General features: G+C 31.0%; 1 protein-coding gene across 1 annotated transcript in view; it reads left to right on the plus strand.

Moving 5' to 3' along the window:
• Positions 1–20,047, plus strand: part of LOC139510228 (transmembrane protease serine 6-like) — a 48,717-nt gene that overhangs the window by 22,882 nt on the left and 5,788 nt on the right. Inside the window, exons 7-15 of the mRNA XM_071296705.1 lie at positions 428–533; positions 2,515–2,640; positions 4,452–4,853; positions 9,319–9,494; positions 10,432–10,648; positions 14,458–14,568; positions 15,614–15,803; positions 16,303–16,562; positions 17,655–17,794. Of these exons, the coding sequence (XP_071152806.1) occupies positions 428–533; positions 2,515–2,640; positions 4,452–4,853; positions 9,319–9,494; positions 10,432–10,648; positions 14,458–14,568; positions 15,614–15,803; positions 16,303–16,562; positions 17,655–17,794 (1,728 nt within the window). The remainder of the gene's footprint in view (positions 1–427; positions 534–2,514; positions 2,641–4,451; positions 4,854–9,318; positions 9,495–10,431; positions 10,649–14,457; positions 14,569–15,613; positions 15,804–16,302; positions 16,563–17,654; positions 17,795–20,047) is intronic.

A 20,047-nucleotide genomic window follows, 5' to 3' on the forward strand; every position in this document is an offset into this window, starting at 1 on the left:
TTTTCAGATAGACTTGATCAACAAAGAGTTTTTGATAAGCTACGTGATGTATTTGATTTATTTCCAGTATAAGGAAAAAGAAAAAAAAAACCGAAATACCGAACTCAAAGAAAAAAATCAAAACTCAAAACAGAAAGTCCCAGTCTGAGATTAAATTGCAAAATCAAAAGCTCAAACATATCAAACGAATGGAAATCAACTGTAATATTCCTGACTTGGTACATGCATTTTTATATGTTGAAAATGGTGGATTAAACCTTGTATGATAGCTAGAGATAAACCTCTCACTTGTATGACAGTCGTATACAATTCTATTATATTGACAACAGTGTATGGATAGAAAAATCCTTTCAAAAATGCTCCTCCGATATACAAAAATCACTACTTCGCACTCCTCGATAAAAGATTTTAATGATAATTTTTACAGTATATAAAAATTACCTTTTCTGGAGATTTTGACATAGAGGATGGTTTTGGTGCATGTGAATATGACAGGCTTACAATTTATAATGGAAAGACTCACGAATTTAAAGGTTGGTACTAGTATCATAATTCTTTAACACAGTGTTCTTTATTGGAAATACAACATGAACATTTCATGTCAATAACTACTGTATTTTATTTAATTCAAACTCTGACTGTCCATCTATTTTTGAAAATTATTGTAATGATGGTATATATATTTAATAAATAATTTAATCTTAGACGGAAAAAACATACTGATATTTGAGCAGCTTAAAACTCTGTCTGCAGTTGAAACCAATTTTCTTGTAGAAAAACTAAAAAATGATAATAAAAAAAAAACAACCATATAAATATTATTTTCAACTCTTTCTAGAAAATATTAAAGAAAATTCATCAGGATCACTAAACAAATGGTCTGATGATTTATGTGTTAAGATTGATGATTGGGGGAAATCTACTCGATGGCATTTCAAGCAACAAAAAACACTAAACTTCAAAATTACAATTCAAGTTATTACATAGAATTGTATACACAAACTTTCTTTATTAATGTGGTTAAATGAAAACTAAAATGTGCACTTTTTGCATGTTTTTTTTTTTGGGGGGGGGGGGGGGGGGGAATGTATAAACAACAATAATTGGATAGCACTTCAAAAGTTATTATTAAAATGTGGATTTAGCCTTTACATATAGGGGTAAAAGATGTTATTGTTGGTATTGGGGATTGTTTTACCCATAAAATATAGTACAACATATAATGTTGATTTTAAAATTTTATATTTATAGCTGTAATAATTCAGGAGAAAAACCTTCCGTGAAAGGAAATATTGCATATTTGAAATACTGTATAAGAATAGAACAACATACAGTAAATTTCTTATCGCCTACACAAAAAGAATATATAGATAAAAAAAAAATGGTTGCCATTAAAATCTGTCCTAGGTGATATAAATATTCTCTAACTGGTATGAAAATTATTTTGTTTTATGTCTTGCCATTTAGAGTTGTCGTATAATCATGTCTTTAAGACCATACTTGAAACTGTACATGTGTGTAATCCTGCTTGGTTGTTTTCTTTCTTTTTGTCACAAATAAACAAATCACAAAAACTTTGACTGTCTATGTTTCTTGTATAGTAAAAACTTTTGTTTGATTTTATTTAATTTAATATATGGCTCTACCTTTATTCACTGGTACATACAATGACTTTTTGATTCGCCATAGTTTCAACCCTATGAAAAATTTAAAAAAAGAAGTTTTTTTCTTGTATGGTGATGTTAAAATTTTTTCATGTGAAATATATTTTTTTAGAAAAGTCGCCATGTACAGTAAAAATCTAGATGATGCATACAAAGGATGCTTCGAAAAGCAGTCAATGAAAGTTAAGATTTAAGGTGGCCAAATGAAACAACGACGAAACAATCCAAAAAACTCTTACAGACATAATTGTCATCCATGGTGTTCTTACAATTCTTCATAATTTCAAATTAACCAATAGCAAATCTTGGTTTGATAGCTTCCGTGTTAACAACGCATATTTTAACGAAGGAGAATCCTAATAGTAAACAAAAGCCATGAAAAATCGTAAACTTGGAAATATGTAACCCATATGCAGATGCTACTGGAATATTGATGAACAAATTATGAATGTTCACAAAGGATAATAGAAGTAATTTCTGCTGTCGCAAATAAAAATCGCTGTTCAAATTCTTCAATAACAAAATCATACTTTTTAGTCACTTGTATCATTTCCCACCATATTTTTTTGTATTGAAATGTCCTGTACCAAGTCAGGAAAATAGCCATGGTTATATTATAGTTCTTTTCTCTGTGTGTTATATTTTAATGTTGTGTTTCTGTTGTTTCGTAGTTCTCCTCTTATATTTTATGTGATTCCCTCAGTTTTAGTTTGTAACTCAGATTTGTTTTATTCTCAATCGATTTATAAATTTCGAACAGTGGTATACTACTGTTGCCTTTATTTCCCACTTTTTTCCCTAATCTCATCGTTTCATAATCCAGTGTTATACCATCTTAAAATATTTCCAGGCGAATATTGTGGAAACAAACGACCAGAACCAATATTTGTAAATAGCAACCATGCAATAGTTAAATTTTCAACAGATGAAGCCGAAAGTTTTGAAGGTTTCCGACTGAATTGGGAAGCCATTGATCGTGAGTAAACTGGTCATTTAGAAATATTGCCAAATCACTTAAATGTTTTACTATTTTCATATATCTATTTTTATTTTAGAATGGACTTATATGAACCTTTTTATTTATTTTATAAAATTTTATAATACTTTTAAAGATTATTTACATGTATTTTGTTGTAACTTTCTGTTAGGAACGACCATTAAACTTCAAAAAAAGAGGGGGTTATGATTTTTTTCAAGCATCCAGATTTCTCCCAAATCTCATAGTGTTAGAAAATGAAATAAATGATTTGATTGAAAGCGTTACAAAACTAAATAGGATTGATTGCTCTGCGAAAACAGAATATATGACACAGAAAAAAAACATAACCACAAAACTTGAAGTTGAGTGGTTGTTTCCTTATATTGACGGGCCATTTTTGTAATGTGACAAAGATGAATTATAAATTGAAAGATTTAAATCCAAATATACTTAAATTCATAAATTTAGGTTTTGTCTGGTCATATTTTTTTTTATTACATAGAGGCACTAGCTATGAGATATAGGACAATTAAAGTGTTTTTTTCCAATCATTATTGGCAGTGAATGTGTGAAATATAAATTCGTTTTAAGCAGCCAGTTTGGTCGAATTTTTTTTTTATGAATTGCAAGTGAATATTTCAACTTCATTAAGTCTATATTCATGTGACCTTCAATCAAATCCCTTAACAAGAGATGGGTTTCGTATGAATTAGACGTGCTGAGTTATTAAAAGGGAAAAAAATGTCAACATTGAAATTAATACAAGGGTAAACCATTCAATTGACTGATTTGATCCATAAAAACTCATTCTTATACAGGTAAAAAAACGATAATAAACACATATTTTAGGCCTATAATATGAAATCATGTAGAGCAAAAATCCAACTACACGAGTTCGCAATCTATTTTTATTTATATCTATATATATATGGTAATATGACCATCGGCGGTCTTCGCAAGTGACCTCGATGATTAATTAGAGGATGTGAAGACTAAAATACACACGAAATGCGGCTACAATGTACATATTATTGAGCCCACGTATTGTTAATTGTTTATTTGAGACTTTTTATAATTTGATATATACGTAATAGTATGCTATACCTAAAATTCAGTCAAATGGGCGGTGAACATGTTTTTCATAGCTAATGCCCCTCTAGAGGAAATATTGATGATCCATTTGAGTATTGTATCAACTGGGAGATATGTACTCAAAATGGTACTCCTGACATCTTGCCAAGCCAAATTTAAATGCTTTCAATGGAAAAATTGAAGTTTATAGTTTAATTTTCAATTTTAAGATGTTAGTCATTATATGACGCAGAGTTAATTATAGCTTTGTCACCCTCATTGTAAGTTCGGTATGATAGACACCATCAACTAATCAACAGTTAAAACATGATTCATATAGTTAAATATAAGTTAGAGTATACTTCTATCTTTCTTTTGCTCTTTTTGAGAAGCCTTGTATGAAGACTGTATGATATCAGTATTGTATTCTCGTTTTCTATAAAAAGAAGATGTGGTATGATTGCAAATGAGACAACTGTCCACAAAAGGCCAAAATGACAAAGACATTAACAACCTTTTTTAGCCCTTTAATTTGCAAATCAGACTCCTATTTTACTTGCGACACACGCACTTCAAATACGTATAATCATATCGTAAATGGATTTAAAATAGACGGAGAAAGGTTTTTATACACACGTATACCCGGAATTAATTTATTTTATACCTTTTTTTTTTATAATGATAAACGGTATTTGTATTCTATGAAAATGGATGTATATTTCTATTCAACCAATCAGCTGGAAGCGCATCAGCTAGGATGAACCATTCTTCTGGTATCTCAAAGTGTGACAGATGGATCAATTATTCAGGGAAAGGAATAATAGCAACTCCTGCAGACAAAGATGGTCAATATCCAGATAGCACTAGATGTGTATGGCGAATATTTGGTCCAGTAGGAACTGTTTTTAAGATTCATTTCAACACGTTTAGTACCGAGTTGAGTCACGAGTGTAAATATGATGGCGTTCAAATATATGACGGTCCTAGTGCTGGTGATAATGAAGTGGCAACTGTTTGTGGAACTAAACATCCTCATGACGAATACAGTAAATCAAATGAGGTTATGATAGTATTCTATTCGGATAGCGGATTGCATAATAAAGGCGTGCTGGCTACATATGAAACAGTGAATGCAAGACGTAAGTACATAATGAGGTTATGATAGTATTCTATTCGGATAGCGGATTACATAATAAAGGCGTGCTGGCAACATATGAAACAGTGAATGCAAGACGTAAGTATATAATGAGGTTATGATAGTATTCTATTCGGATAGCGGATTACAGGAAAAACGGTAGTATTAAATTTCCCCAGCATTAGGTTTGCCTTTTGTGTACCCAGGTGAAGGAAGTCAAATTAGGAGCGCTGTGATTGGATGTTAGGGTACAATATATTTTTTATTTATCTATGAATAACTGCAGTGTGTATATTTACAATATAAAATATTCGAAACGACTTGCAAAATTTCATAAATTTGGTGCAAAATGACGGTGGCCATGGATAACATAAACAAGCTCTGTTGGAAGTTGGTCATGATACTATTTGGCTTTAATTTTTAAAACTGAATAATAAAGTACTAACACAACATATAACTTTTTTATCCAGGTTTTTATCTTAAAAAGTGGAAAATTTAGGAAATGTTAATATTGTCGCCTATGGCAGAATAAACATTACCGTTTTCCCTACATAATAAAGGCGTGCTGGCTACATATGAAACAGTGAATGCAAGACATATGTATGATAGTATTCTCACCGTGTATCATCAGTACACCGAATATAGGTACTAACCAAGCGGGCGTGATCGATTTTGACCTCACACTGTTCACATAATATCAATGTGTACCTCAATCTAAACATAATTGTTGTTCTAAGAAATAATTTGGTCGTAGGTTGATGATTAGAGATGTCTCATTATTTCCTCAAAACAAGAATGATTACTAATGAAGAAACTGAAGGAATAAGTAATCACAGGTAGGTTTATGACTGGTAAATGCGAAAATTATTTTGGAGCAGGAATTTCAGATGTTGATAAATGTACTATGAATGTTGATAAAAGAAAAAAACAAAGGTTTTCATTACCGTGTCAGTTCAAAATCGATCACGCCCGCTTGGTTAGTACATATATACGTTGTACGATGATACACGGTGATTCTATTCGGATAACGGATTACATAGTAAAGGCGTGCTGGCTACATATGAAACAGTGAATGCAAGACGTAAGTAAATAATGAGGTTTTGATAGTATTCTTTCTATTCGGATAGCGGATTACACAAAAAAGGCGTGCTGGCAACATATGAAACAGTAAATGCAAGACGTAAGTATATAACGAGGTTATGATAGTGTTCTATTCGGATAGCGGATTACAGGGAAAACGGTAGTATTAAATCGATCACGCCCGCTTGGTTAGTACATATATCCGTTGTACGATGATGCACGGTGATTCTATTCGGATAACGGATTACATAATAAAGGCGTGCTGGCTACACATGAAACAGTGAATGCAAGACGTAAGTACATAATGAGGTTATGATTGTTTTCTATTCGGATAGCGGATTACATAATAAAGGCGTGTTGACTACATACGAAACAGTAAATGCAAGACGTAAGTATATAATAAGCGGTATCAAAAAGAGTATAACAAAATACCGAACTCAAAGACAAATTCGAAAGTGGTCAAATCCATAATACCTGACAATATCAAACGCTATCAATCACGAAAATAAAAAGAAAAAGAAAAAAAACCTGCCATATTCCTATTTAACTCAACCAGTTGCGCAAGTCGACAAATATGATCTCTTTAATGATGCTTTGGATGAAAATGTTAAAAGATCAAAAACAAAACATAAAAGTTGAAGAGCTTATAAAATCAAAGAGAACTCAAAGTATAGACGCATCCGAACATGCTTTATGAAGGTTTATTTCATAGTTTAGAAATATTTCCTAACAATCAAACAATATAAGTTTGTTCATGCAAGCAACGGAATACTGTCTATTGGGCTGGTGATACTTTCGGGAACAAACGGTCCACCAGACTGAGCAAAGGTATCCTTAAATATGTAGTTTGTACAAGGGGTGCGGACTATACACAACTATAGACGGTTTTAAATAAAAAAAAAATAATTTCGTTTTTTCTTCATTAATAATGTATATTGGAGACGTTGATCATATTTATTTCATTTAATCTTACTTCTTTTTTAAACTTTTCTCTTCAAAATTGATTATTCAGAGTAAAGGAGTGACATCCTGCATAGGTAATCAAGAGGGGTAATTAAAGATTAAGTATGGGTGTGTAGCAATTAAATAATGATGTCAAGTTTTAACAGGTGTTAAATATTATAATCCCAGGAAAAAAAACATGATCATTGAAAAGATTATATAGGATTAAATAGTTCTAAAAGTTTGATTACTGCTAATTAATTAAGATAATTGTTTGATCTCTTTTTCTTTTATTCCATAATATTGAAATTATTTCTGTTATATTATATATATCAGCTTGGACATACTTAGACAAATGTTGATTTTAATAGGGATCTTTTGATTAAGAACTACTTTTATAAAATTATTAGATATTAATTACCTGATGAAAAGCTCAACCATTTCATTATGTTTCATGAAAAAATAAAACAAAATTATTTTTTATGTAATACATGAATAATAGGTCCCTTTTCTATGGATTTTTACAGTGAACTAGACTTTAAAATTTTATAAAAAAATTTTTTTTTTTTTTTGGTTACAAAACTTTTTTTCCCTCGATGTTAAGGGGATGCGGACTATACATGCGTAATATACACGGTCGAATACGGTAAATAAATGAATTGTGCGGAAATTTAAATACAAGAAATAGTTATCAAAGGTTCCAGGATTATAATTAAGTACGCCAGACACGTGTTTCGTCTACATTAGACTCATCAGTGACGCTCATATCAAAATATTCATAAAGTCAAACAAGTACAAAGTTGAAGAGCTTTGAGTATCCAAAATTCCAAAAAGTTGAAAAAAATGAAATTAAAAAATTAGTACAAGAGGAACTTATTGTCCATTTGACTTCTATATATTTGCAGAAAAAAATTCAGAAAAATTCATTTTTCATAAATTAATAATTTTTTCCTCGATGTATGTTAATATATGATATATACGAACTCTGACTATAAAAAATGGAAAACAACACGTTTTATAATTTATTGCGTCCGAAGCGCTTTTCTGGTAATTTCATAATTTTTTGTCATTAATTGAAAAAGTTTCCCATTAGGTCTCTATGTTAATTTTATTTTTTGAAGTGTTGATTACCTAATGGAGTAAGTATAAGTAGTGTAACGGCCTTCCAATCAACATACAGCTTTTAATGTTTGTTTATTTGTACCATGTGACTTTGTATATTTAAATATTAAGATGACCTCTACTGACCATCAACCAAACTTAGAGTTCATGTCATGTGATTGTAATAATTGTATATATGATAGGAAACTGCAATTTCCATTTTCTGTTTAAAAAATTATTAGATATTGTATAAACTAGTAAAATAGTACTTTATAGGCAAAGGATATGAAAATGAATATTGTTTTATATGTTTACCTTCATATGTTCTGTTAGTGGACATGAGTTATGACTTAATTTACCAACTATAAAAAACATTTTTTTAATTTTCCCAAATTGTTTGCTTCCAAGATGTGCATTTTGCATATTAATAAATAACTGAATTATGCATATTAACTTTAGTCTGTTTTTTTAATAAACTTTTCAGAGCCTCTTTGTATTGTTATAAAACTCACCATGCTAAAAGCATGAAAAGCTTGTAAGTTAACTCATATAATGACATAAAATCAATAATCGAAACTAAAAAAAATGATCATTTTCATTGGTGTCCTTTAATATTCAAATAAGTAAAGTCACATGGTTCAAATAAACAAACATTAAAAGCACATGTATGTTGTTTTTGTTTTGATTGGAAGGCCGTTACACTACTTATACTTACTCCATCAGATAATCAACACTTCAAAAAATAAAATTAACATAGAGACCTTATGGGAAACTTTTTCAATTATTGACCAAAAACTATGAAATTAATAGTCAGAGTTCGTATATATCATATATCAACATACATCGAGGAAAAAATTATTAATTTATAAAAATGTTTTTTTCAGATTTTTTTTCTGCAAATATATAGAAGTCAAATGGACAATAATTTATGTTTTAATTCTTGGATAAATGATCAAAATTTGTAACTGATAGTTTGTTTATTAATAAGAAATAGATCATGTAATATGCTTAGCTAAATGAGTTGTAATGGGTACATGATTTACAGTAGAACATTTTAGTATAATCGATGAGCCTAGTACAAAACTAGCTGTACATTAAAATCTAGGATACAGCAATAATATCACACTTTTGAAAAGATAACAATACCAAAAGACAATAAAACGCTTTATATCGTTTGTTTATCAGAATAGCTTTAGTTGATTTACCTTCCACAGGAACGCCATTAACAAACAAGTCAAGGTTGTATGAATACTTAAGATGCTATGTGACGGAAAGGAACACTGAAAGAATAAACTTATCAATAAGTTTATGTGGGTTACTCAACTCTACAATTTTTATTTCCACAGCAAAAACTGAAGCCGATTTACCAGCCTGCACTGATGTAACACCGACGCTTTTAACTAAGACAACAGGAGTAATACTGTCTGATCATTACGATGGAGCAACGGAATATCCTTCAGACCTAAACTGTAGATGGCACATACATGCACCTACAGGGAAAGTCATTACACTGTATTTTGATGTAATTTTTATTTTATCCTACTGTATGAAGTCAAATGAAACTTCAAATTTGAAAATTTGCTGAACATGTTTTATATACTATAATGGCTGAGTTTTACGATAAAAGAAGCGAACGTGTACTTTGCAAATCCTTTATATTTTCAAAATCGTCATAAATGTACCGATATTGAATTAATGGCTTCCCAGACACTAATTTCGCCGATATATTTCCATATGCAGTTACCTTAACTCCGAGACCTCTCGTTATAATTTCTACCAACGCACAGCGCAAGTGCAAAAAGGGGGGGGGGGGGGGGGGGGTCGTGAAGAAAGAATTAAAAACATGTACGTTTGAAGGTAATTATAAATCTTTGTAATTCAACTGATATAAAAAATGAGAAGTGGTATGATTTCTAATAAGACAACTATCCACCAGAAAATAAAATGTATTGGTGATAAGCAAAAGGCCACCGTAAGCACATAAACAATGTGAATAACGCATGCTGTTTATTCGGCTATAAAGGCTCCGACATGAAAAATGTGAAGCAATTCAAACGAGAAACTAACTGCCGAATTGATGACAGAATAATTTCTGAAAAATAAATGTGACGGCATGATGAACCAATGCTAATCACTGTGCTACGGTCTCCTGACTGAGGATCGGCAAATAAAGAATGTGGGGGAATTTAACAAATTAATAAGCCCGCAGCTATCCTCTAACCTGAGACCGTGGTGTAACAGCACACCATGAGAACAAACTGCATAAATCAGTCCAGTTCTCAATATGTAAGCCTTCTGGTGAATTTGCCGTCTTTAATAAAAAGATTTTTTTTTAATTTGCGTATTGAGCACTTATTAAATTATAAGAATGTTTTTGGTTTAATAAAGACACGATGACATTATGTAAATCTCATCCATATTTGTACTTAAACTACAAATGATATTTACCTACATTGCAGAAGTTTGATTTGGAAGATAATACTAATTGCTTACTTGACTACTTTTCTGCTTACGATGGAAAAAATGTTCACGGAAATTTACTGACAAAAGTATGTGGAATGATATACCCCGAGTCCGTCACAAGTAAAAGTCGAGATATGTTCATTAGATTTGTCTCTGATGGAGTGGTCGCTGGATTTGGATTCAAACTTCACTATATTATTCACGACCATGTTAGTAAGTATACTCTTTCTACCATCTATTAGGAAATAGATACCTTTTAAAATTAAATGATAGCTTTTTAACGAAGATAAATATTGACTTACTATGGGTCGAGATGAGTGAACATTAACTTTAGGTAAATAATCAAAGGAACGTAAAATTATTTTGAAAGAGGATAAGAGGATAACAGATGAAATTAACATACTAAATAAGATAGTTTAAACATATTTGATTTTATTCAAATAAGATGCAATTGTAATTTACCAATTGAATTATGCGAGACAAAACAATCAACTTGCATGAACTACATAAAAAGCGAGATAAAACAAAAAGATCCTTGGCAAATGTCATGAACCATTTCAGTATTTAAAAAAAATCCGACTTCTTCAGTGGAGCTAACAATCATATATTTGAATTCAAAATCAGCAAAATTTGAACATTGAAGTGTTAAAATGAGATTTACAAGGGACATTCCATCCTCACCTAATTTCATCTTGTCAATAAACTTTGTCAATTTGGCAAGAAAAAAGTGATAGTTTCATCATAATTCCAGAGAATGCATCTTGGAAACTTTTATTTTCCACATCAAAAATGTTGGAAATCACCTCAAAAGCTTGCCAACACTTTAAAAAGACTTATTCAAAAGAGGTAAGTAACGATAATGTTGTCAGGTAATTAAAGATGTCATATTTTGGTATTGATATTGTTTCAGTCATACGGTTTCTGCATCAGAAATAAATAAATTTATTCTAAAACCAGTTGTTTTGTTCTTTTCATATATTTTATTATGGTATGATACTAAACCTTTGTAATTGGAGGGATTGTGCTTGATTTTGATATAATGAAGACATTATCTTCAGTTAGTTTATTTGAGGTCTGGAGCTGGCATGTCAGTAACTGCTGTTGTCCTTTGTTAATTTATGTTTCTTTTGTTATCTATTTTGACATCGGACTCGGACTTCTTTAAACTGAGTTTTACTGTGCGCATTGATCTGCGTTTGTTTTTTCTACATAAACTAGGTGTATAGGGAGGGTTGAGATCTAACAAAAAATGCTTGACCCCGCCTCATTTTTGCGCCTGTTCCAAGCCAAGAGCCCGTGGTCATGGTTAGTCTTGTAGGATTTTTAATTTTAGTTTATTTATATGTTTTGGAGTTTATTATGACGTCCATTTTCACTGAATTAGTACACTTTTTTGTTTAGGGCTCAACTGAAGCCCGCGTTCGGATGCGGGATTTTCTCTCAGTGTTGAAATCCAATTGTTGGCCATCGGCTGTTTTCTGCTCTTCACTCTCTGCTCGGGTTGTTGTCTCTTTGATACTCTCAATTTGCTCTCTTAGTTTTATGATATATCTTACACCAAGATAACAGATGAAATTAACATACTAAATAAGATTCAATAGTAGTTTGCCAACTAGATTATAACAGACAAATGAAAAGAAACTTGGCAAATGTCATGAACCATATCAGTATTTTTAAAATTTAACTTTCTACAGTGATCAATAAATAAACTCATCATAGATGCCAGGATTACATTTTGTATTTACGCCAGACTCGCCTTATATAATTGAATACAATAATCAACAAATTTTTAACGCTGAAATGTAAAAATGACTGTAACAAAAGAAATTCCATATACCCCCAAATTTAACCTGCCAATAAGCTTCTACGTATTTGAATTTGTCAAAATAAAACCGAGCACTACGTGTATCTTGCAAACTAATTTTTCAGGACCACAGTTAGCTTATTAAAGGTTGTAACAAATATATTTGCAATCACATTTTTCAAAGGAACACTGGATTTAAAAAAAAACATTTTGTTTGATAAGATTTTGAGTAAATGTCAGAATTGACTGTCGATACTAGTAGTAGGAATCGGCAATGAAAACATTACTAACAACTCTATTTTCCCCATAGAATTAAACACCTGTAGTTTGCCAATATTAAAATCTCATATATCTAGTTAAAAGGAAACAAACACAAAAGCGGATGGAATTGGATAACTTAAATACCAATACTTGACAGGATATAAGCATCTCCAATTTTTATGCATCCCTTGTCATGCGAATCCACATTCAGTCAAAATATGACAATTGGGAATAGGATATAATCTGTATATAAACAGAGACGACGAATATAATGGAATTTTATGAGACAGTGCTTCAAGTGAGAGGTTAAGCTAGCTATAAAACCGGTTTTGTCCAAAATTTCTACTTAAGAAAATGCCTGAACCAAATCAGGAATATGACAGTTGCTACCAGGTTCAATCCACAATTTTCTACATTTTAGAATGCCTGTACCAAATCAGGAATATGACAGTTGTTGTCCCTTCGTTTGATATGTTTTATCATTTGATTTTGCCATTTGATTAGAGACTTTCCGTTTTGAATTTTCCTCGGATTTCAGTATTTTTGTAATTTTACTTTTTGCTATCTATCGTTTGATTTGTTTAAGCTTACGGTATTGCCATTTAATAAGGATCTTTTCGTGTTGCATTTTCCTCGGAGTTCGGTATTTTTATGATTTTATTTTCTAAAGATGAAGATCTTTGATCGTGACTGAATGTCTTATAAGTTGAGACACTTTCTCTTCGTTTTGGTAAATAAATTCTTTATGGTGACTGTATAATCAGTAATTGTTGATTCTAGTCGGTCTTCCTCATTAATCTGTTGGAGCATTTTTTGTGTTCATGATGTCAATATATTGTGAACATGTATGAACGTAACATATTCACTGAGATATGTTTATGTCATTTGATAAGGAACAGGGTATGTTAGTGTTGATAAATGGAAAGTTGACCCTTTGAAAGGTGAAATTGTTACGTATGTTCTATGTTCTATTTTGAAGTGGTACATCTTTGTCATTATTGCGGAAAAGATACAGATAAGATAAAGAAATCCCGCCTTCATTGGAATCTAAAATATTTTGCTTAGTTCTATAAAATTTTGATGATACTACTACTGATGTATACTTCGTAAATTTTACGGACGCCATCACGAGTTGGTTGACCGTTATTGAATAACCGTTTCACAGATGATATCGGATATGTTTCTTGCGTCGTAACTACAATCCCGTTCCCTGTTCATGAACGTGACCTACAGATAGACTATTTACCGGGTTTGTTATAACATGATCAACACGACGGGTGCCACATGTGGAACAGTATTTTCTAACCCTTCCGGAGCACCTGGGGTCGTTTTTGGTGAGGGTTTCTTTGTTGTTTCTTGTGTACTATTATTTGTCTGTTTATCTTTTTCATTTTTGGCAATGGCGTTGTCAGTTTATTATTCGGTTGATGAGTTTGACTGTTCCTCTGGTATCTTTCGCCCCCTTAGTTCTATGCCATGCTATTCCGAGATTTATCATAACATCCCCATGCGATTCTGCAGAAATGAAGTAATCATTTAGTTTGATTTTAAACTAAAAATTATGATGTATACCTGTGTACATGCTGTTTGTTAATTAACAAAAACAGTTTAAAGGAATATTTGTCTTTCTTATTTCACATACAAAATATTTAGGATTTTTTCTTCTTAAAACTTAAATAGATAATTTGATAAAATTGAATTATAAACCTCTTCAAATGCTGACGACAAGGTATATGATCATAGTGGTGGAAGTAAAATAGTTGGCAACAATATCATATAACGATTATTTATCAGGATATACTATTTGTTAACCTAAGAATCTCTTTTAACTATGATATACAGTTATACTACATTTTCCTCTCTAGAGAGGAAAATATACGAATTGCTTTTCTCTCAAGTGTCTATACACTATTAATATAGTGATTTACATTACATTGAACATGTTGTTTTGTCGTAGGAGAATGCACGCCGTCACAATTCCGTTGTGGAAACATTAAGTGTATCGAGTACGCCTTAGTTTGTAATGGGAAAGACGACTGTGGAGATGGAACGGATGAACAAGTTTGTCGTAAGTATTTATAATAACACATTCTTTACACACCATTTCACTATCACTATAGCAGAGCATATCAAATATGATGCTAGTATTGATATTCAATAAAATTGCGATTGCTATTGTGCACATCAGGTTTTTGTCTTTCGTTGCAATCGTGAAAACACATTTGCTCTTTGATTTAATTTTGCATTTTAAGTGCCAATGGTCAGTGCTAGGGTATGCTATTTTTTGTAATTGATTTTGAAATATGCAAATAAAATCACCTTTCTTACTATGTTGGAAATATCATGGTATATTTCACATTTGGTTTTGTTGAATCTCGTCAAAAAGGGGCAATAGATATTGATGTTTTAGTGAAATATTGTTTTGAAAATTTGCATTTGAATAGAATGGGGCTTAACTTATACTGCTGCAATGAATAACAAGAGATTTTGGATATGCACCATTTAAACAGCGATCCAACCACACATATAAAGATGGTTTATCTAGAGATAAACCCAGTCATATTGTTTTTCACTTTGCATCAAAAGAAAAAAGGAAATTTTAGCAAACACATTGCTCAAATAATAAAGCTTAATCTTATATAAAAAATATTCAAAATGATGTAACCTAACTTGATATATAGCGCTATATATAAATTTAGTCAAATCTAATGATCCTCCTCATGAGGTATTTATTATGTATATTTGTTTTTTTTTCTGTTTTTTTTTGGAAGTTTATTGTCTTGTTTCAAGATTATATGATAACCTATCATAAAGCAGTCTATTCATTGGAGGAAGTATTGTTATTTTTTATGACGATTGTATTGTTCGAGCTTATGATTTAAAACCAAGGCGTATTATAACTGTTTCTTTTATAACAAATAATTAGAAATTTAACCATTATGGTAACCACAAACTTTTCTATGTTTTTAAAATGTTTGTATAAAACTAGTTAAAAATTAGCAACTATATGTCACATTACGGCCTCCAACAATGAGCGAAGCCAATAAATACCGCATAGTCAAGGTTCCGTAATGATGTTTGCTTAAATTTGAAACGAAGCTATTTCCTTGTAGCGAACAGTAACACTTGTGGCACACCAACATTCAAGCCCGCAGAAACTAATACTAGAATAGTTGGTGGTCGAGAAGCAATACCTAATAGCTGGCCTTGGCAAGTATCACTTCGTTACAATGGAGGTCACACGTGTGGTGGTTCGGTTATTCATCCACAGTGGATCTTAACTGCTTCTCACTGCTTTGAAACGTAAGTAACTTTTTTAATGAAATAACAGCAGCTGGTAGTGATTCGAAATGCACACAATTTGAGTGCTGATTTTTTTTTTTTATAAAATTTCCTATCATTATATTTAGAAAATCAAACAAAAGCCCTTTGGTTTATGCATTCAACAAACCCTTCATGTTTTGTAACATATTTTTAACACGATCCTTGAATACTTTTGGCATGAAAAAACGGATTTTGAGTTATTTTAATTAGCTGTTACAAATTTTTTAAACTCTGAAAAGAAGATATATTTTGCATTTTCTGCACATTTAAAACCTTTATCAGAGTATTGAAATCGAGCTATAAAGATCCCGTTTTTGACTCTTTTCTTTGTAAATTACTGTCTTTTATTTCCAAAATCAATATAACTTTGAAAAACGTATTCAACAATAAATCTAGTTTATCAAAAATATGTCTTTGATAAGTGTAATTTGCTTAATGAATTTATAATTAAACATGTCATTTCACTTGGCTGTTTCAGAGACAGGTTCGAAGATTTATGGAGAGTATATGCAGGAAAACATCATGATAACAAAACGGATCCTCATGAACAATTTCGGAATATATCTAAAATATTGATACATGACCAATATGACATGGATGAAATTGACACTGATGTCACTCTTCTTAAACTTGATACGCCTCTACAATTTAATGACTATATTAAACCAGTTTGTTTACCACAACACGACGCTCCCGATGGCCAAATGTGTATAGTAACAGGATGGGGTGAAGTTCAAGGTACTATATAAAGAGAAGATATGGTATAATTGCCAATTAAACAACTCTCTTCAAGAGAATAAATGTGTATTTAATCCAAATTTGAAAATATGTATTTCAGAAATAGAAATGTATGAATATTGTCATATTATTTGTGCCAAAGAATTTTTTTTAGATACAATCTTCAACTCATAATTCCATAAAAATTAGTTAAGAATAGATAATGTGTTCTATCTTTTTTGTATCCCCTCTGGACTAAGTAAGATAAAAAAAATAATCCGATATCAGTTAATGTCTTCAATCACAGTCTGCTGTTATGTTTCCATTAAAAACTCAATTTATTCATTACTCACCATGCAAAGCCATAGTCAAAATTTCACAATAAGGAATTGGACACAACTCAAACAGTTGAGATATGTAAACGCCAGGTTACTGCTCAACAAATTGACTATGGGAAAGCTAGAGTCGCCACGTTTGTAATATATCCTAGTATGTCGTCCATCCATGTTAATATATAGAAAAAGATCCAAATAAGAAGCTGACTTTCTAGTTTCAGCAGTATACTTAATGTCAAGTCTACTGGGATACTAGTATATGAAATGCAAGCACTATCTAAAATGTATGCAATGGTGTTGAAGGATATCATCAATATATCTGAAAGCAAAATTAAAGAGCTTGGCAATATGCTTTCCATGTAGTCTTTTGAAAGATTTTGTATTAGTTCTGTTGCATATGAGTACAAAATCAGGTCTGTTGTTAGGGTGCACATTTGAATAAAAAAATACTCCGTCGAACTCAACAAATATCTCGTTGATAAGAAATAGACCAGGATTTTAGCAGTTTAATGATATCAAGAAATTTATATCTACGGTTCTTAATTTTTATTAAAGACAAACACTGTCTAAAGAAAAAATTAGCACAGGGAAAATTTTGTAGAGTTAAAAACAATAGATGAAACTAAGTGAATTTTCAAAACAACATTGTAAGTTTACTTTAAATTGGACCGCTGAGTAGACAAATGCATTTCGAAAAACTAAGAGTTTAAAAAGATCTGCGTATTTTAAATTTTTCAATTATATTCCTTATTACTCTTATCTCTTGTTGTATTCGCAGGCACATGCTGTGAAGGTTTACTAAAACAGGCAACTTTACCAGTATATAACCACCAAAAATGTAACGAATCTAATGATGGGGAAGTTACAGATAATATGATATGTGCTGGATTTGAGCAAGGTGGCCATGATTCATGTCAAGTAAGCATATAAATGGAAAGATAATGTATGAAATAATTAAAAAAAAGAAATAATAACGTGGCGATACTGCATCGCGATAGTGATGAAATTATAGTACATTGTGGGGATGTTTCTTTGGTAAGGAACTAATAGTTGTGTCTCTTGGCTTTTGAAATGAAATATTTCATTTTATTTATATGTTAATACTGGATGTTGTTACTTGTACTATGTGGTTAGGTATGCAATCAATATTTAGATTAGAACGGGTGGAAGATGTGAACAAGAGAATATTTTAAACATATACCTTACTGTTATCTATAGAAATATGTTCCATGATGAAAACAAAAAATGTCGGTAAAAGCTGTGTCTGTATTGAAAAAAAATATCTATATGAAGACTAAATGTATCCGTTCGAATGAAATAACGTACATTGTATTTCCGTAAATGTTGTTTAATGGAGGAGAACTATGAAATAGATATTATGACTCAGTGTCGACGATAAAATTTTGTAACGAGCAACATGTTCACAATTATGTATATTGATCTCTGTTATTGATTCAGGTATCAAAGAATGTTTTCAATTCTGTAACGTGTAAATTAACTAAAGTAATCCAGTAATTCCAAATTTAAGTAGTAGAGAATTGATAAGAAGTATTGGATTTGTTAACTATAATCAACGAGCGACTTTAGTCGCGAGCTGATTATCGTTTACGAATTCACTACTTCTTATCAATTTTTTAGCTTAAGCCATTTCTAGTAAAACGACTATATAGTTATCAAAGGTACCAGGATTATAATTTAGTACGCCAGACGCGCGTTTCGTCTACAAAAGACTCATCAGTGACGCTCATATCAAAATATTTATAATGCCAAATAAGTACGAAGTTGAAGAGCATTGTGGGTCCAAAATTCCAAAAAGTGCTGCCAAATACGGCTAAGGTAATCTATTCCTGGGATAAGAAAATCTTTAGTTTTTAGATAAATTCAAAGTTTTGTAAACAGGAAATTTATAAACATGACCACATAATTGATATTCATGTCAACACCGAAGTGCTGACTACTGGGCTTGTGATACCCTCGGGGACGAAACGTCCACCAGCAGTGGCATCGATTAAATTGTGTTTCAGGATTTGATAATGAATCAACGGAATTTCATGAAAATAATTTTGTATTTTGTCTTTTTTATTCTACAATAGCTGAAAATGATTAGATCCACACTGTTCACATTTATATTAAAGTTAACAATTAAACTTAAATGGGTTGTTATTTCTCCTTTCTAATACCAGATTATATATTTGTACATAAATATTTCATGCAATGTTAAATCATTACAAATCATTCATATTCAATAGATTTTAGGATTTATAATTTATTCAAAAAGAAATATAATTAATGTACAGAATTAATTTATCTTTTTTGGAAAGTTAAAAAAGCCAGTCAAGGTAATTAAAAACTTTCATTTGTTGTGTTTAATTGTTAAATATCTTCTGTATGTTTGGGCTTACAACACATATGAAATGATCAAAAATATTTAAAATTTGATTAAAGTGTAAATTCCACAATTATATACCACTTCACAAGGCTCCAGATGATGATGATGAAATAAAATTATTGTATACATACATTTTGTGTAAACTGTTTCCCTTTCATTATATATATTATTTTAACGTTATTACATTTGGCTTCCATCTAAAATCAGTCAATAATACAGTATTATTATTTGTGGTACGCATTCTGAAGCCCAAGCAGAATTATGTAAGTAGTTCATAGCCATGATCGTCTAGTCGTTGGCACCGAATGAAATAACTGTGATATCAACAGTGTCTAGTTCAAACCTAGGACCCGGAACCAAAATATTTGTTTAAAGGGGCACTAGCTGTCAAATTCATTGTAACCGATTTGACTCAAATTCTCATATTTGGTTTATAACAATGTAAAACATTTATCCAAACTATCAAAAGTCTAAAATAAACAGTTTACAGAGCATGGGGTAGATAATATATAGGTTCGTTCGTGTGTATTTTAGTCCAGACGCCATCTAATTAACTATCGATTTGACCTCAGATGACCATATAAGCGATGTAAACAAAAATAAAGATACGAATAGATTAAACCAACACGTGCAATTGCATTTTTATAGGTCTGTTTGATTTTATTTTATAGATTAAAAATAGATATTTCTCATTGTTTTTAACCATATAAGAATGATTTTATGTGCATCGAATTAGTAATCAAATGATTTACCGTAGTTTCACTTTCATTGTTTACATTCTT

Source organism: Mytilus edulis, chromosome 2 (assembly GCF_963676685.1).
Source record: "Mytilus edulis chromosome 2, xbMytEdul2.2, whole genome shotgun sequence".
NCBI lineage: Eukaryota > Metazoa > Mollusca > Bivalvia > Mytilida > Mytilidae > Mytilus > Mytilus edulis.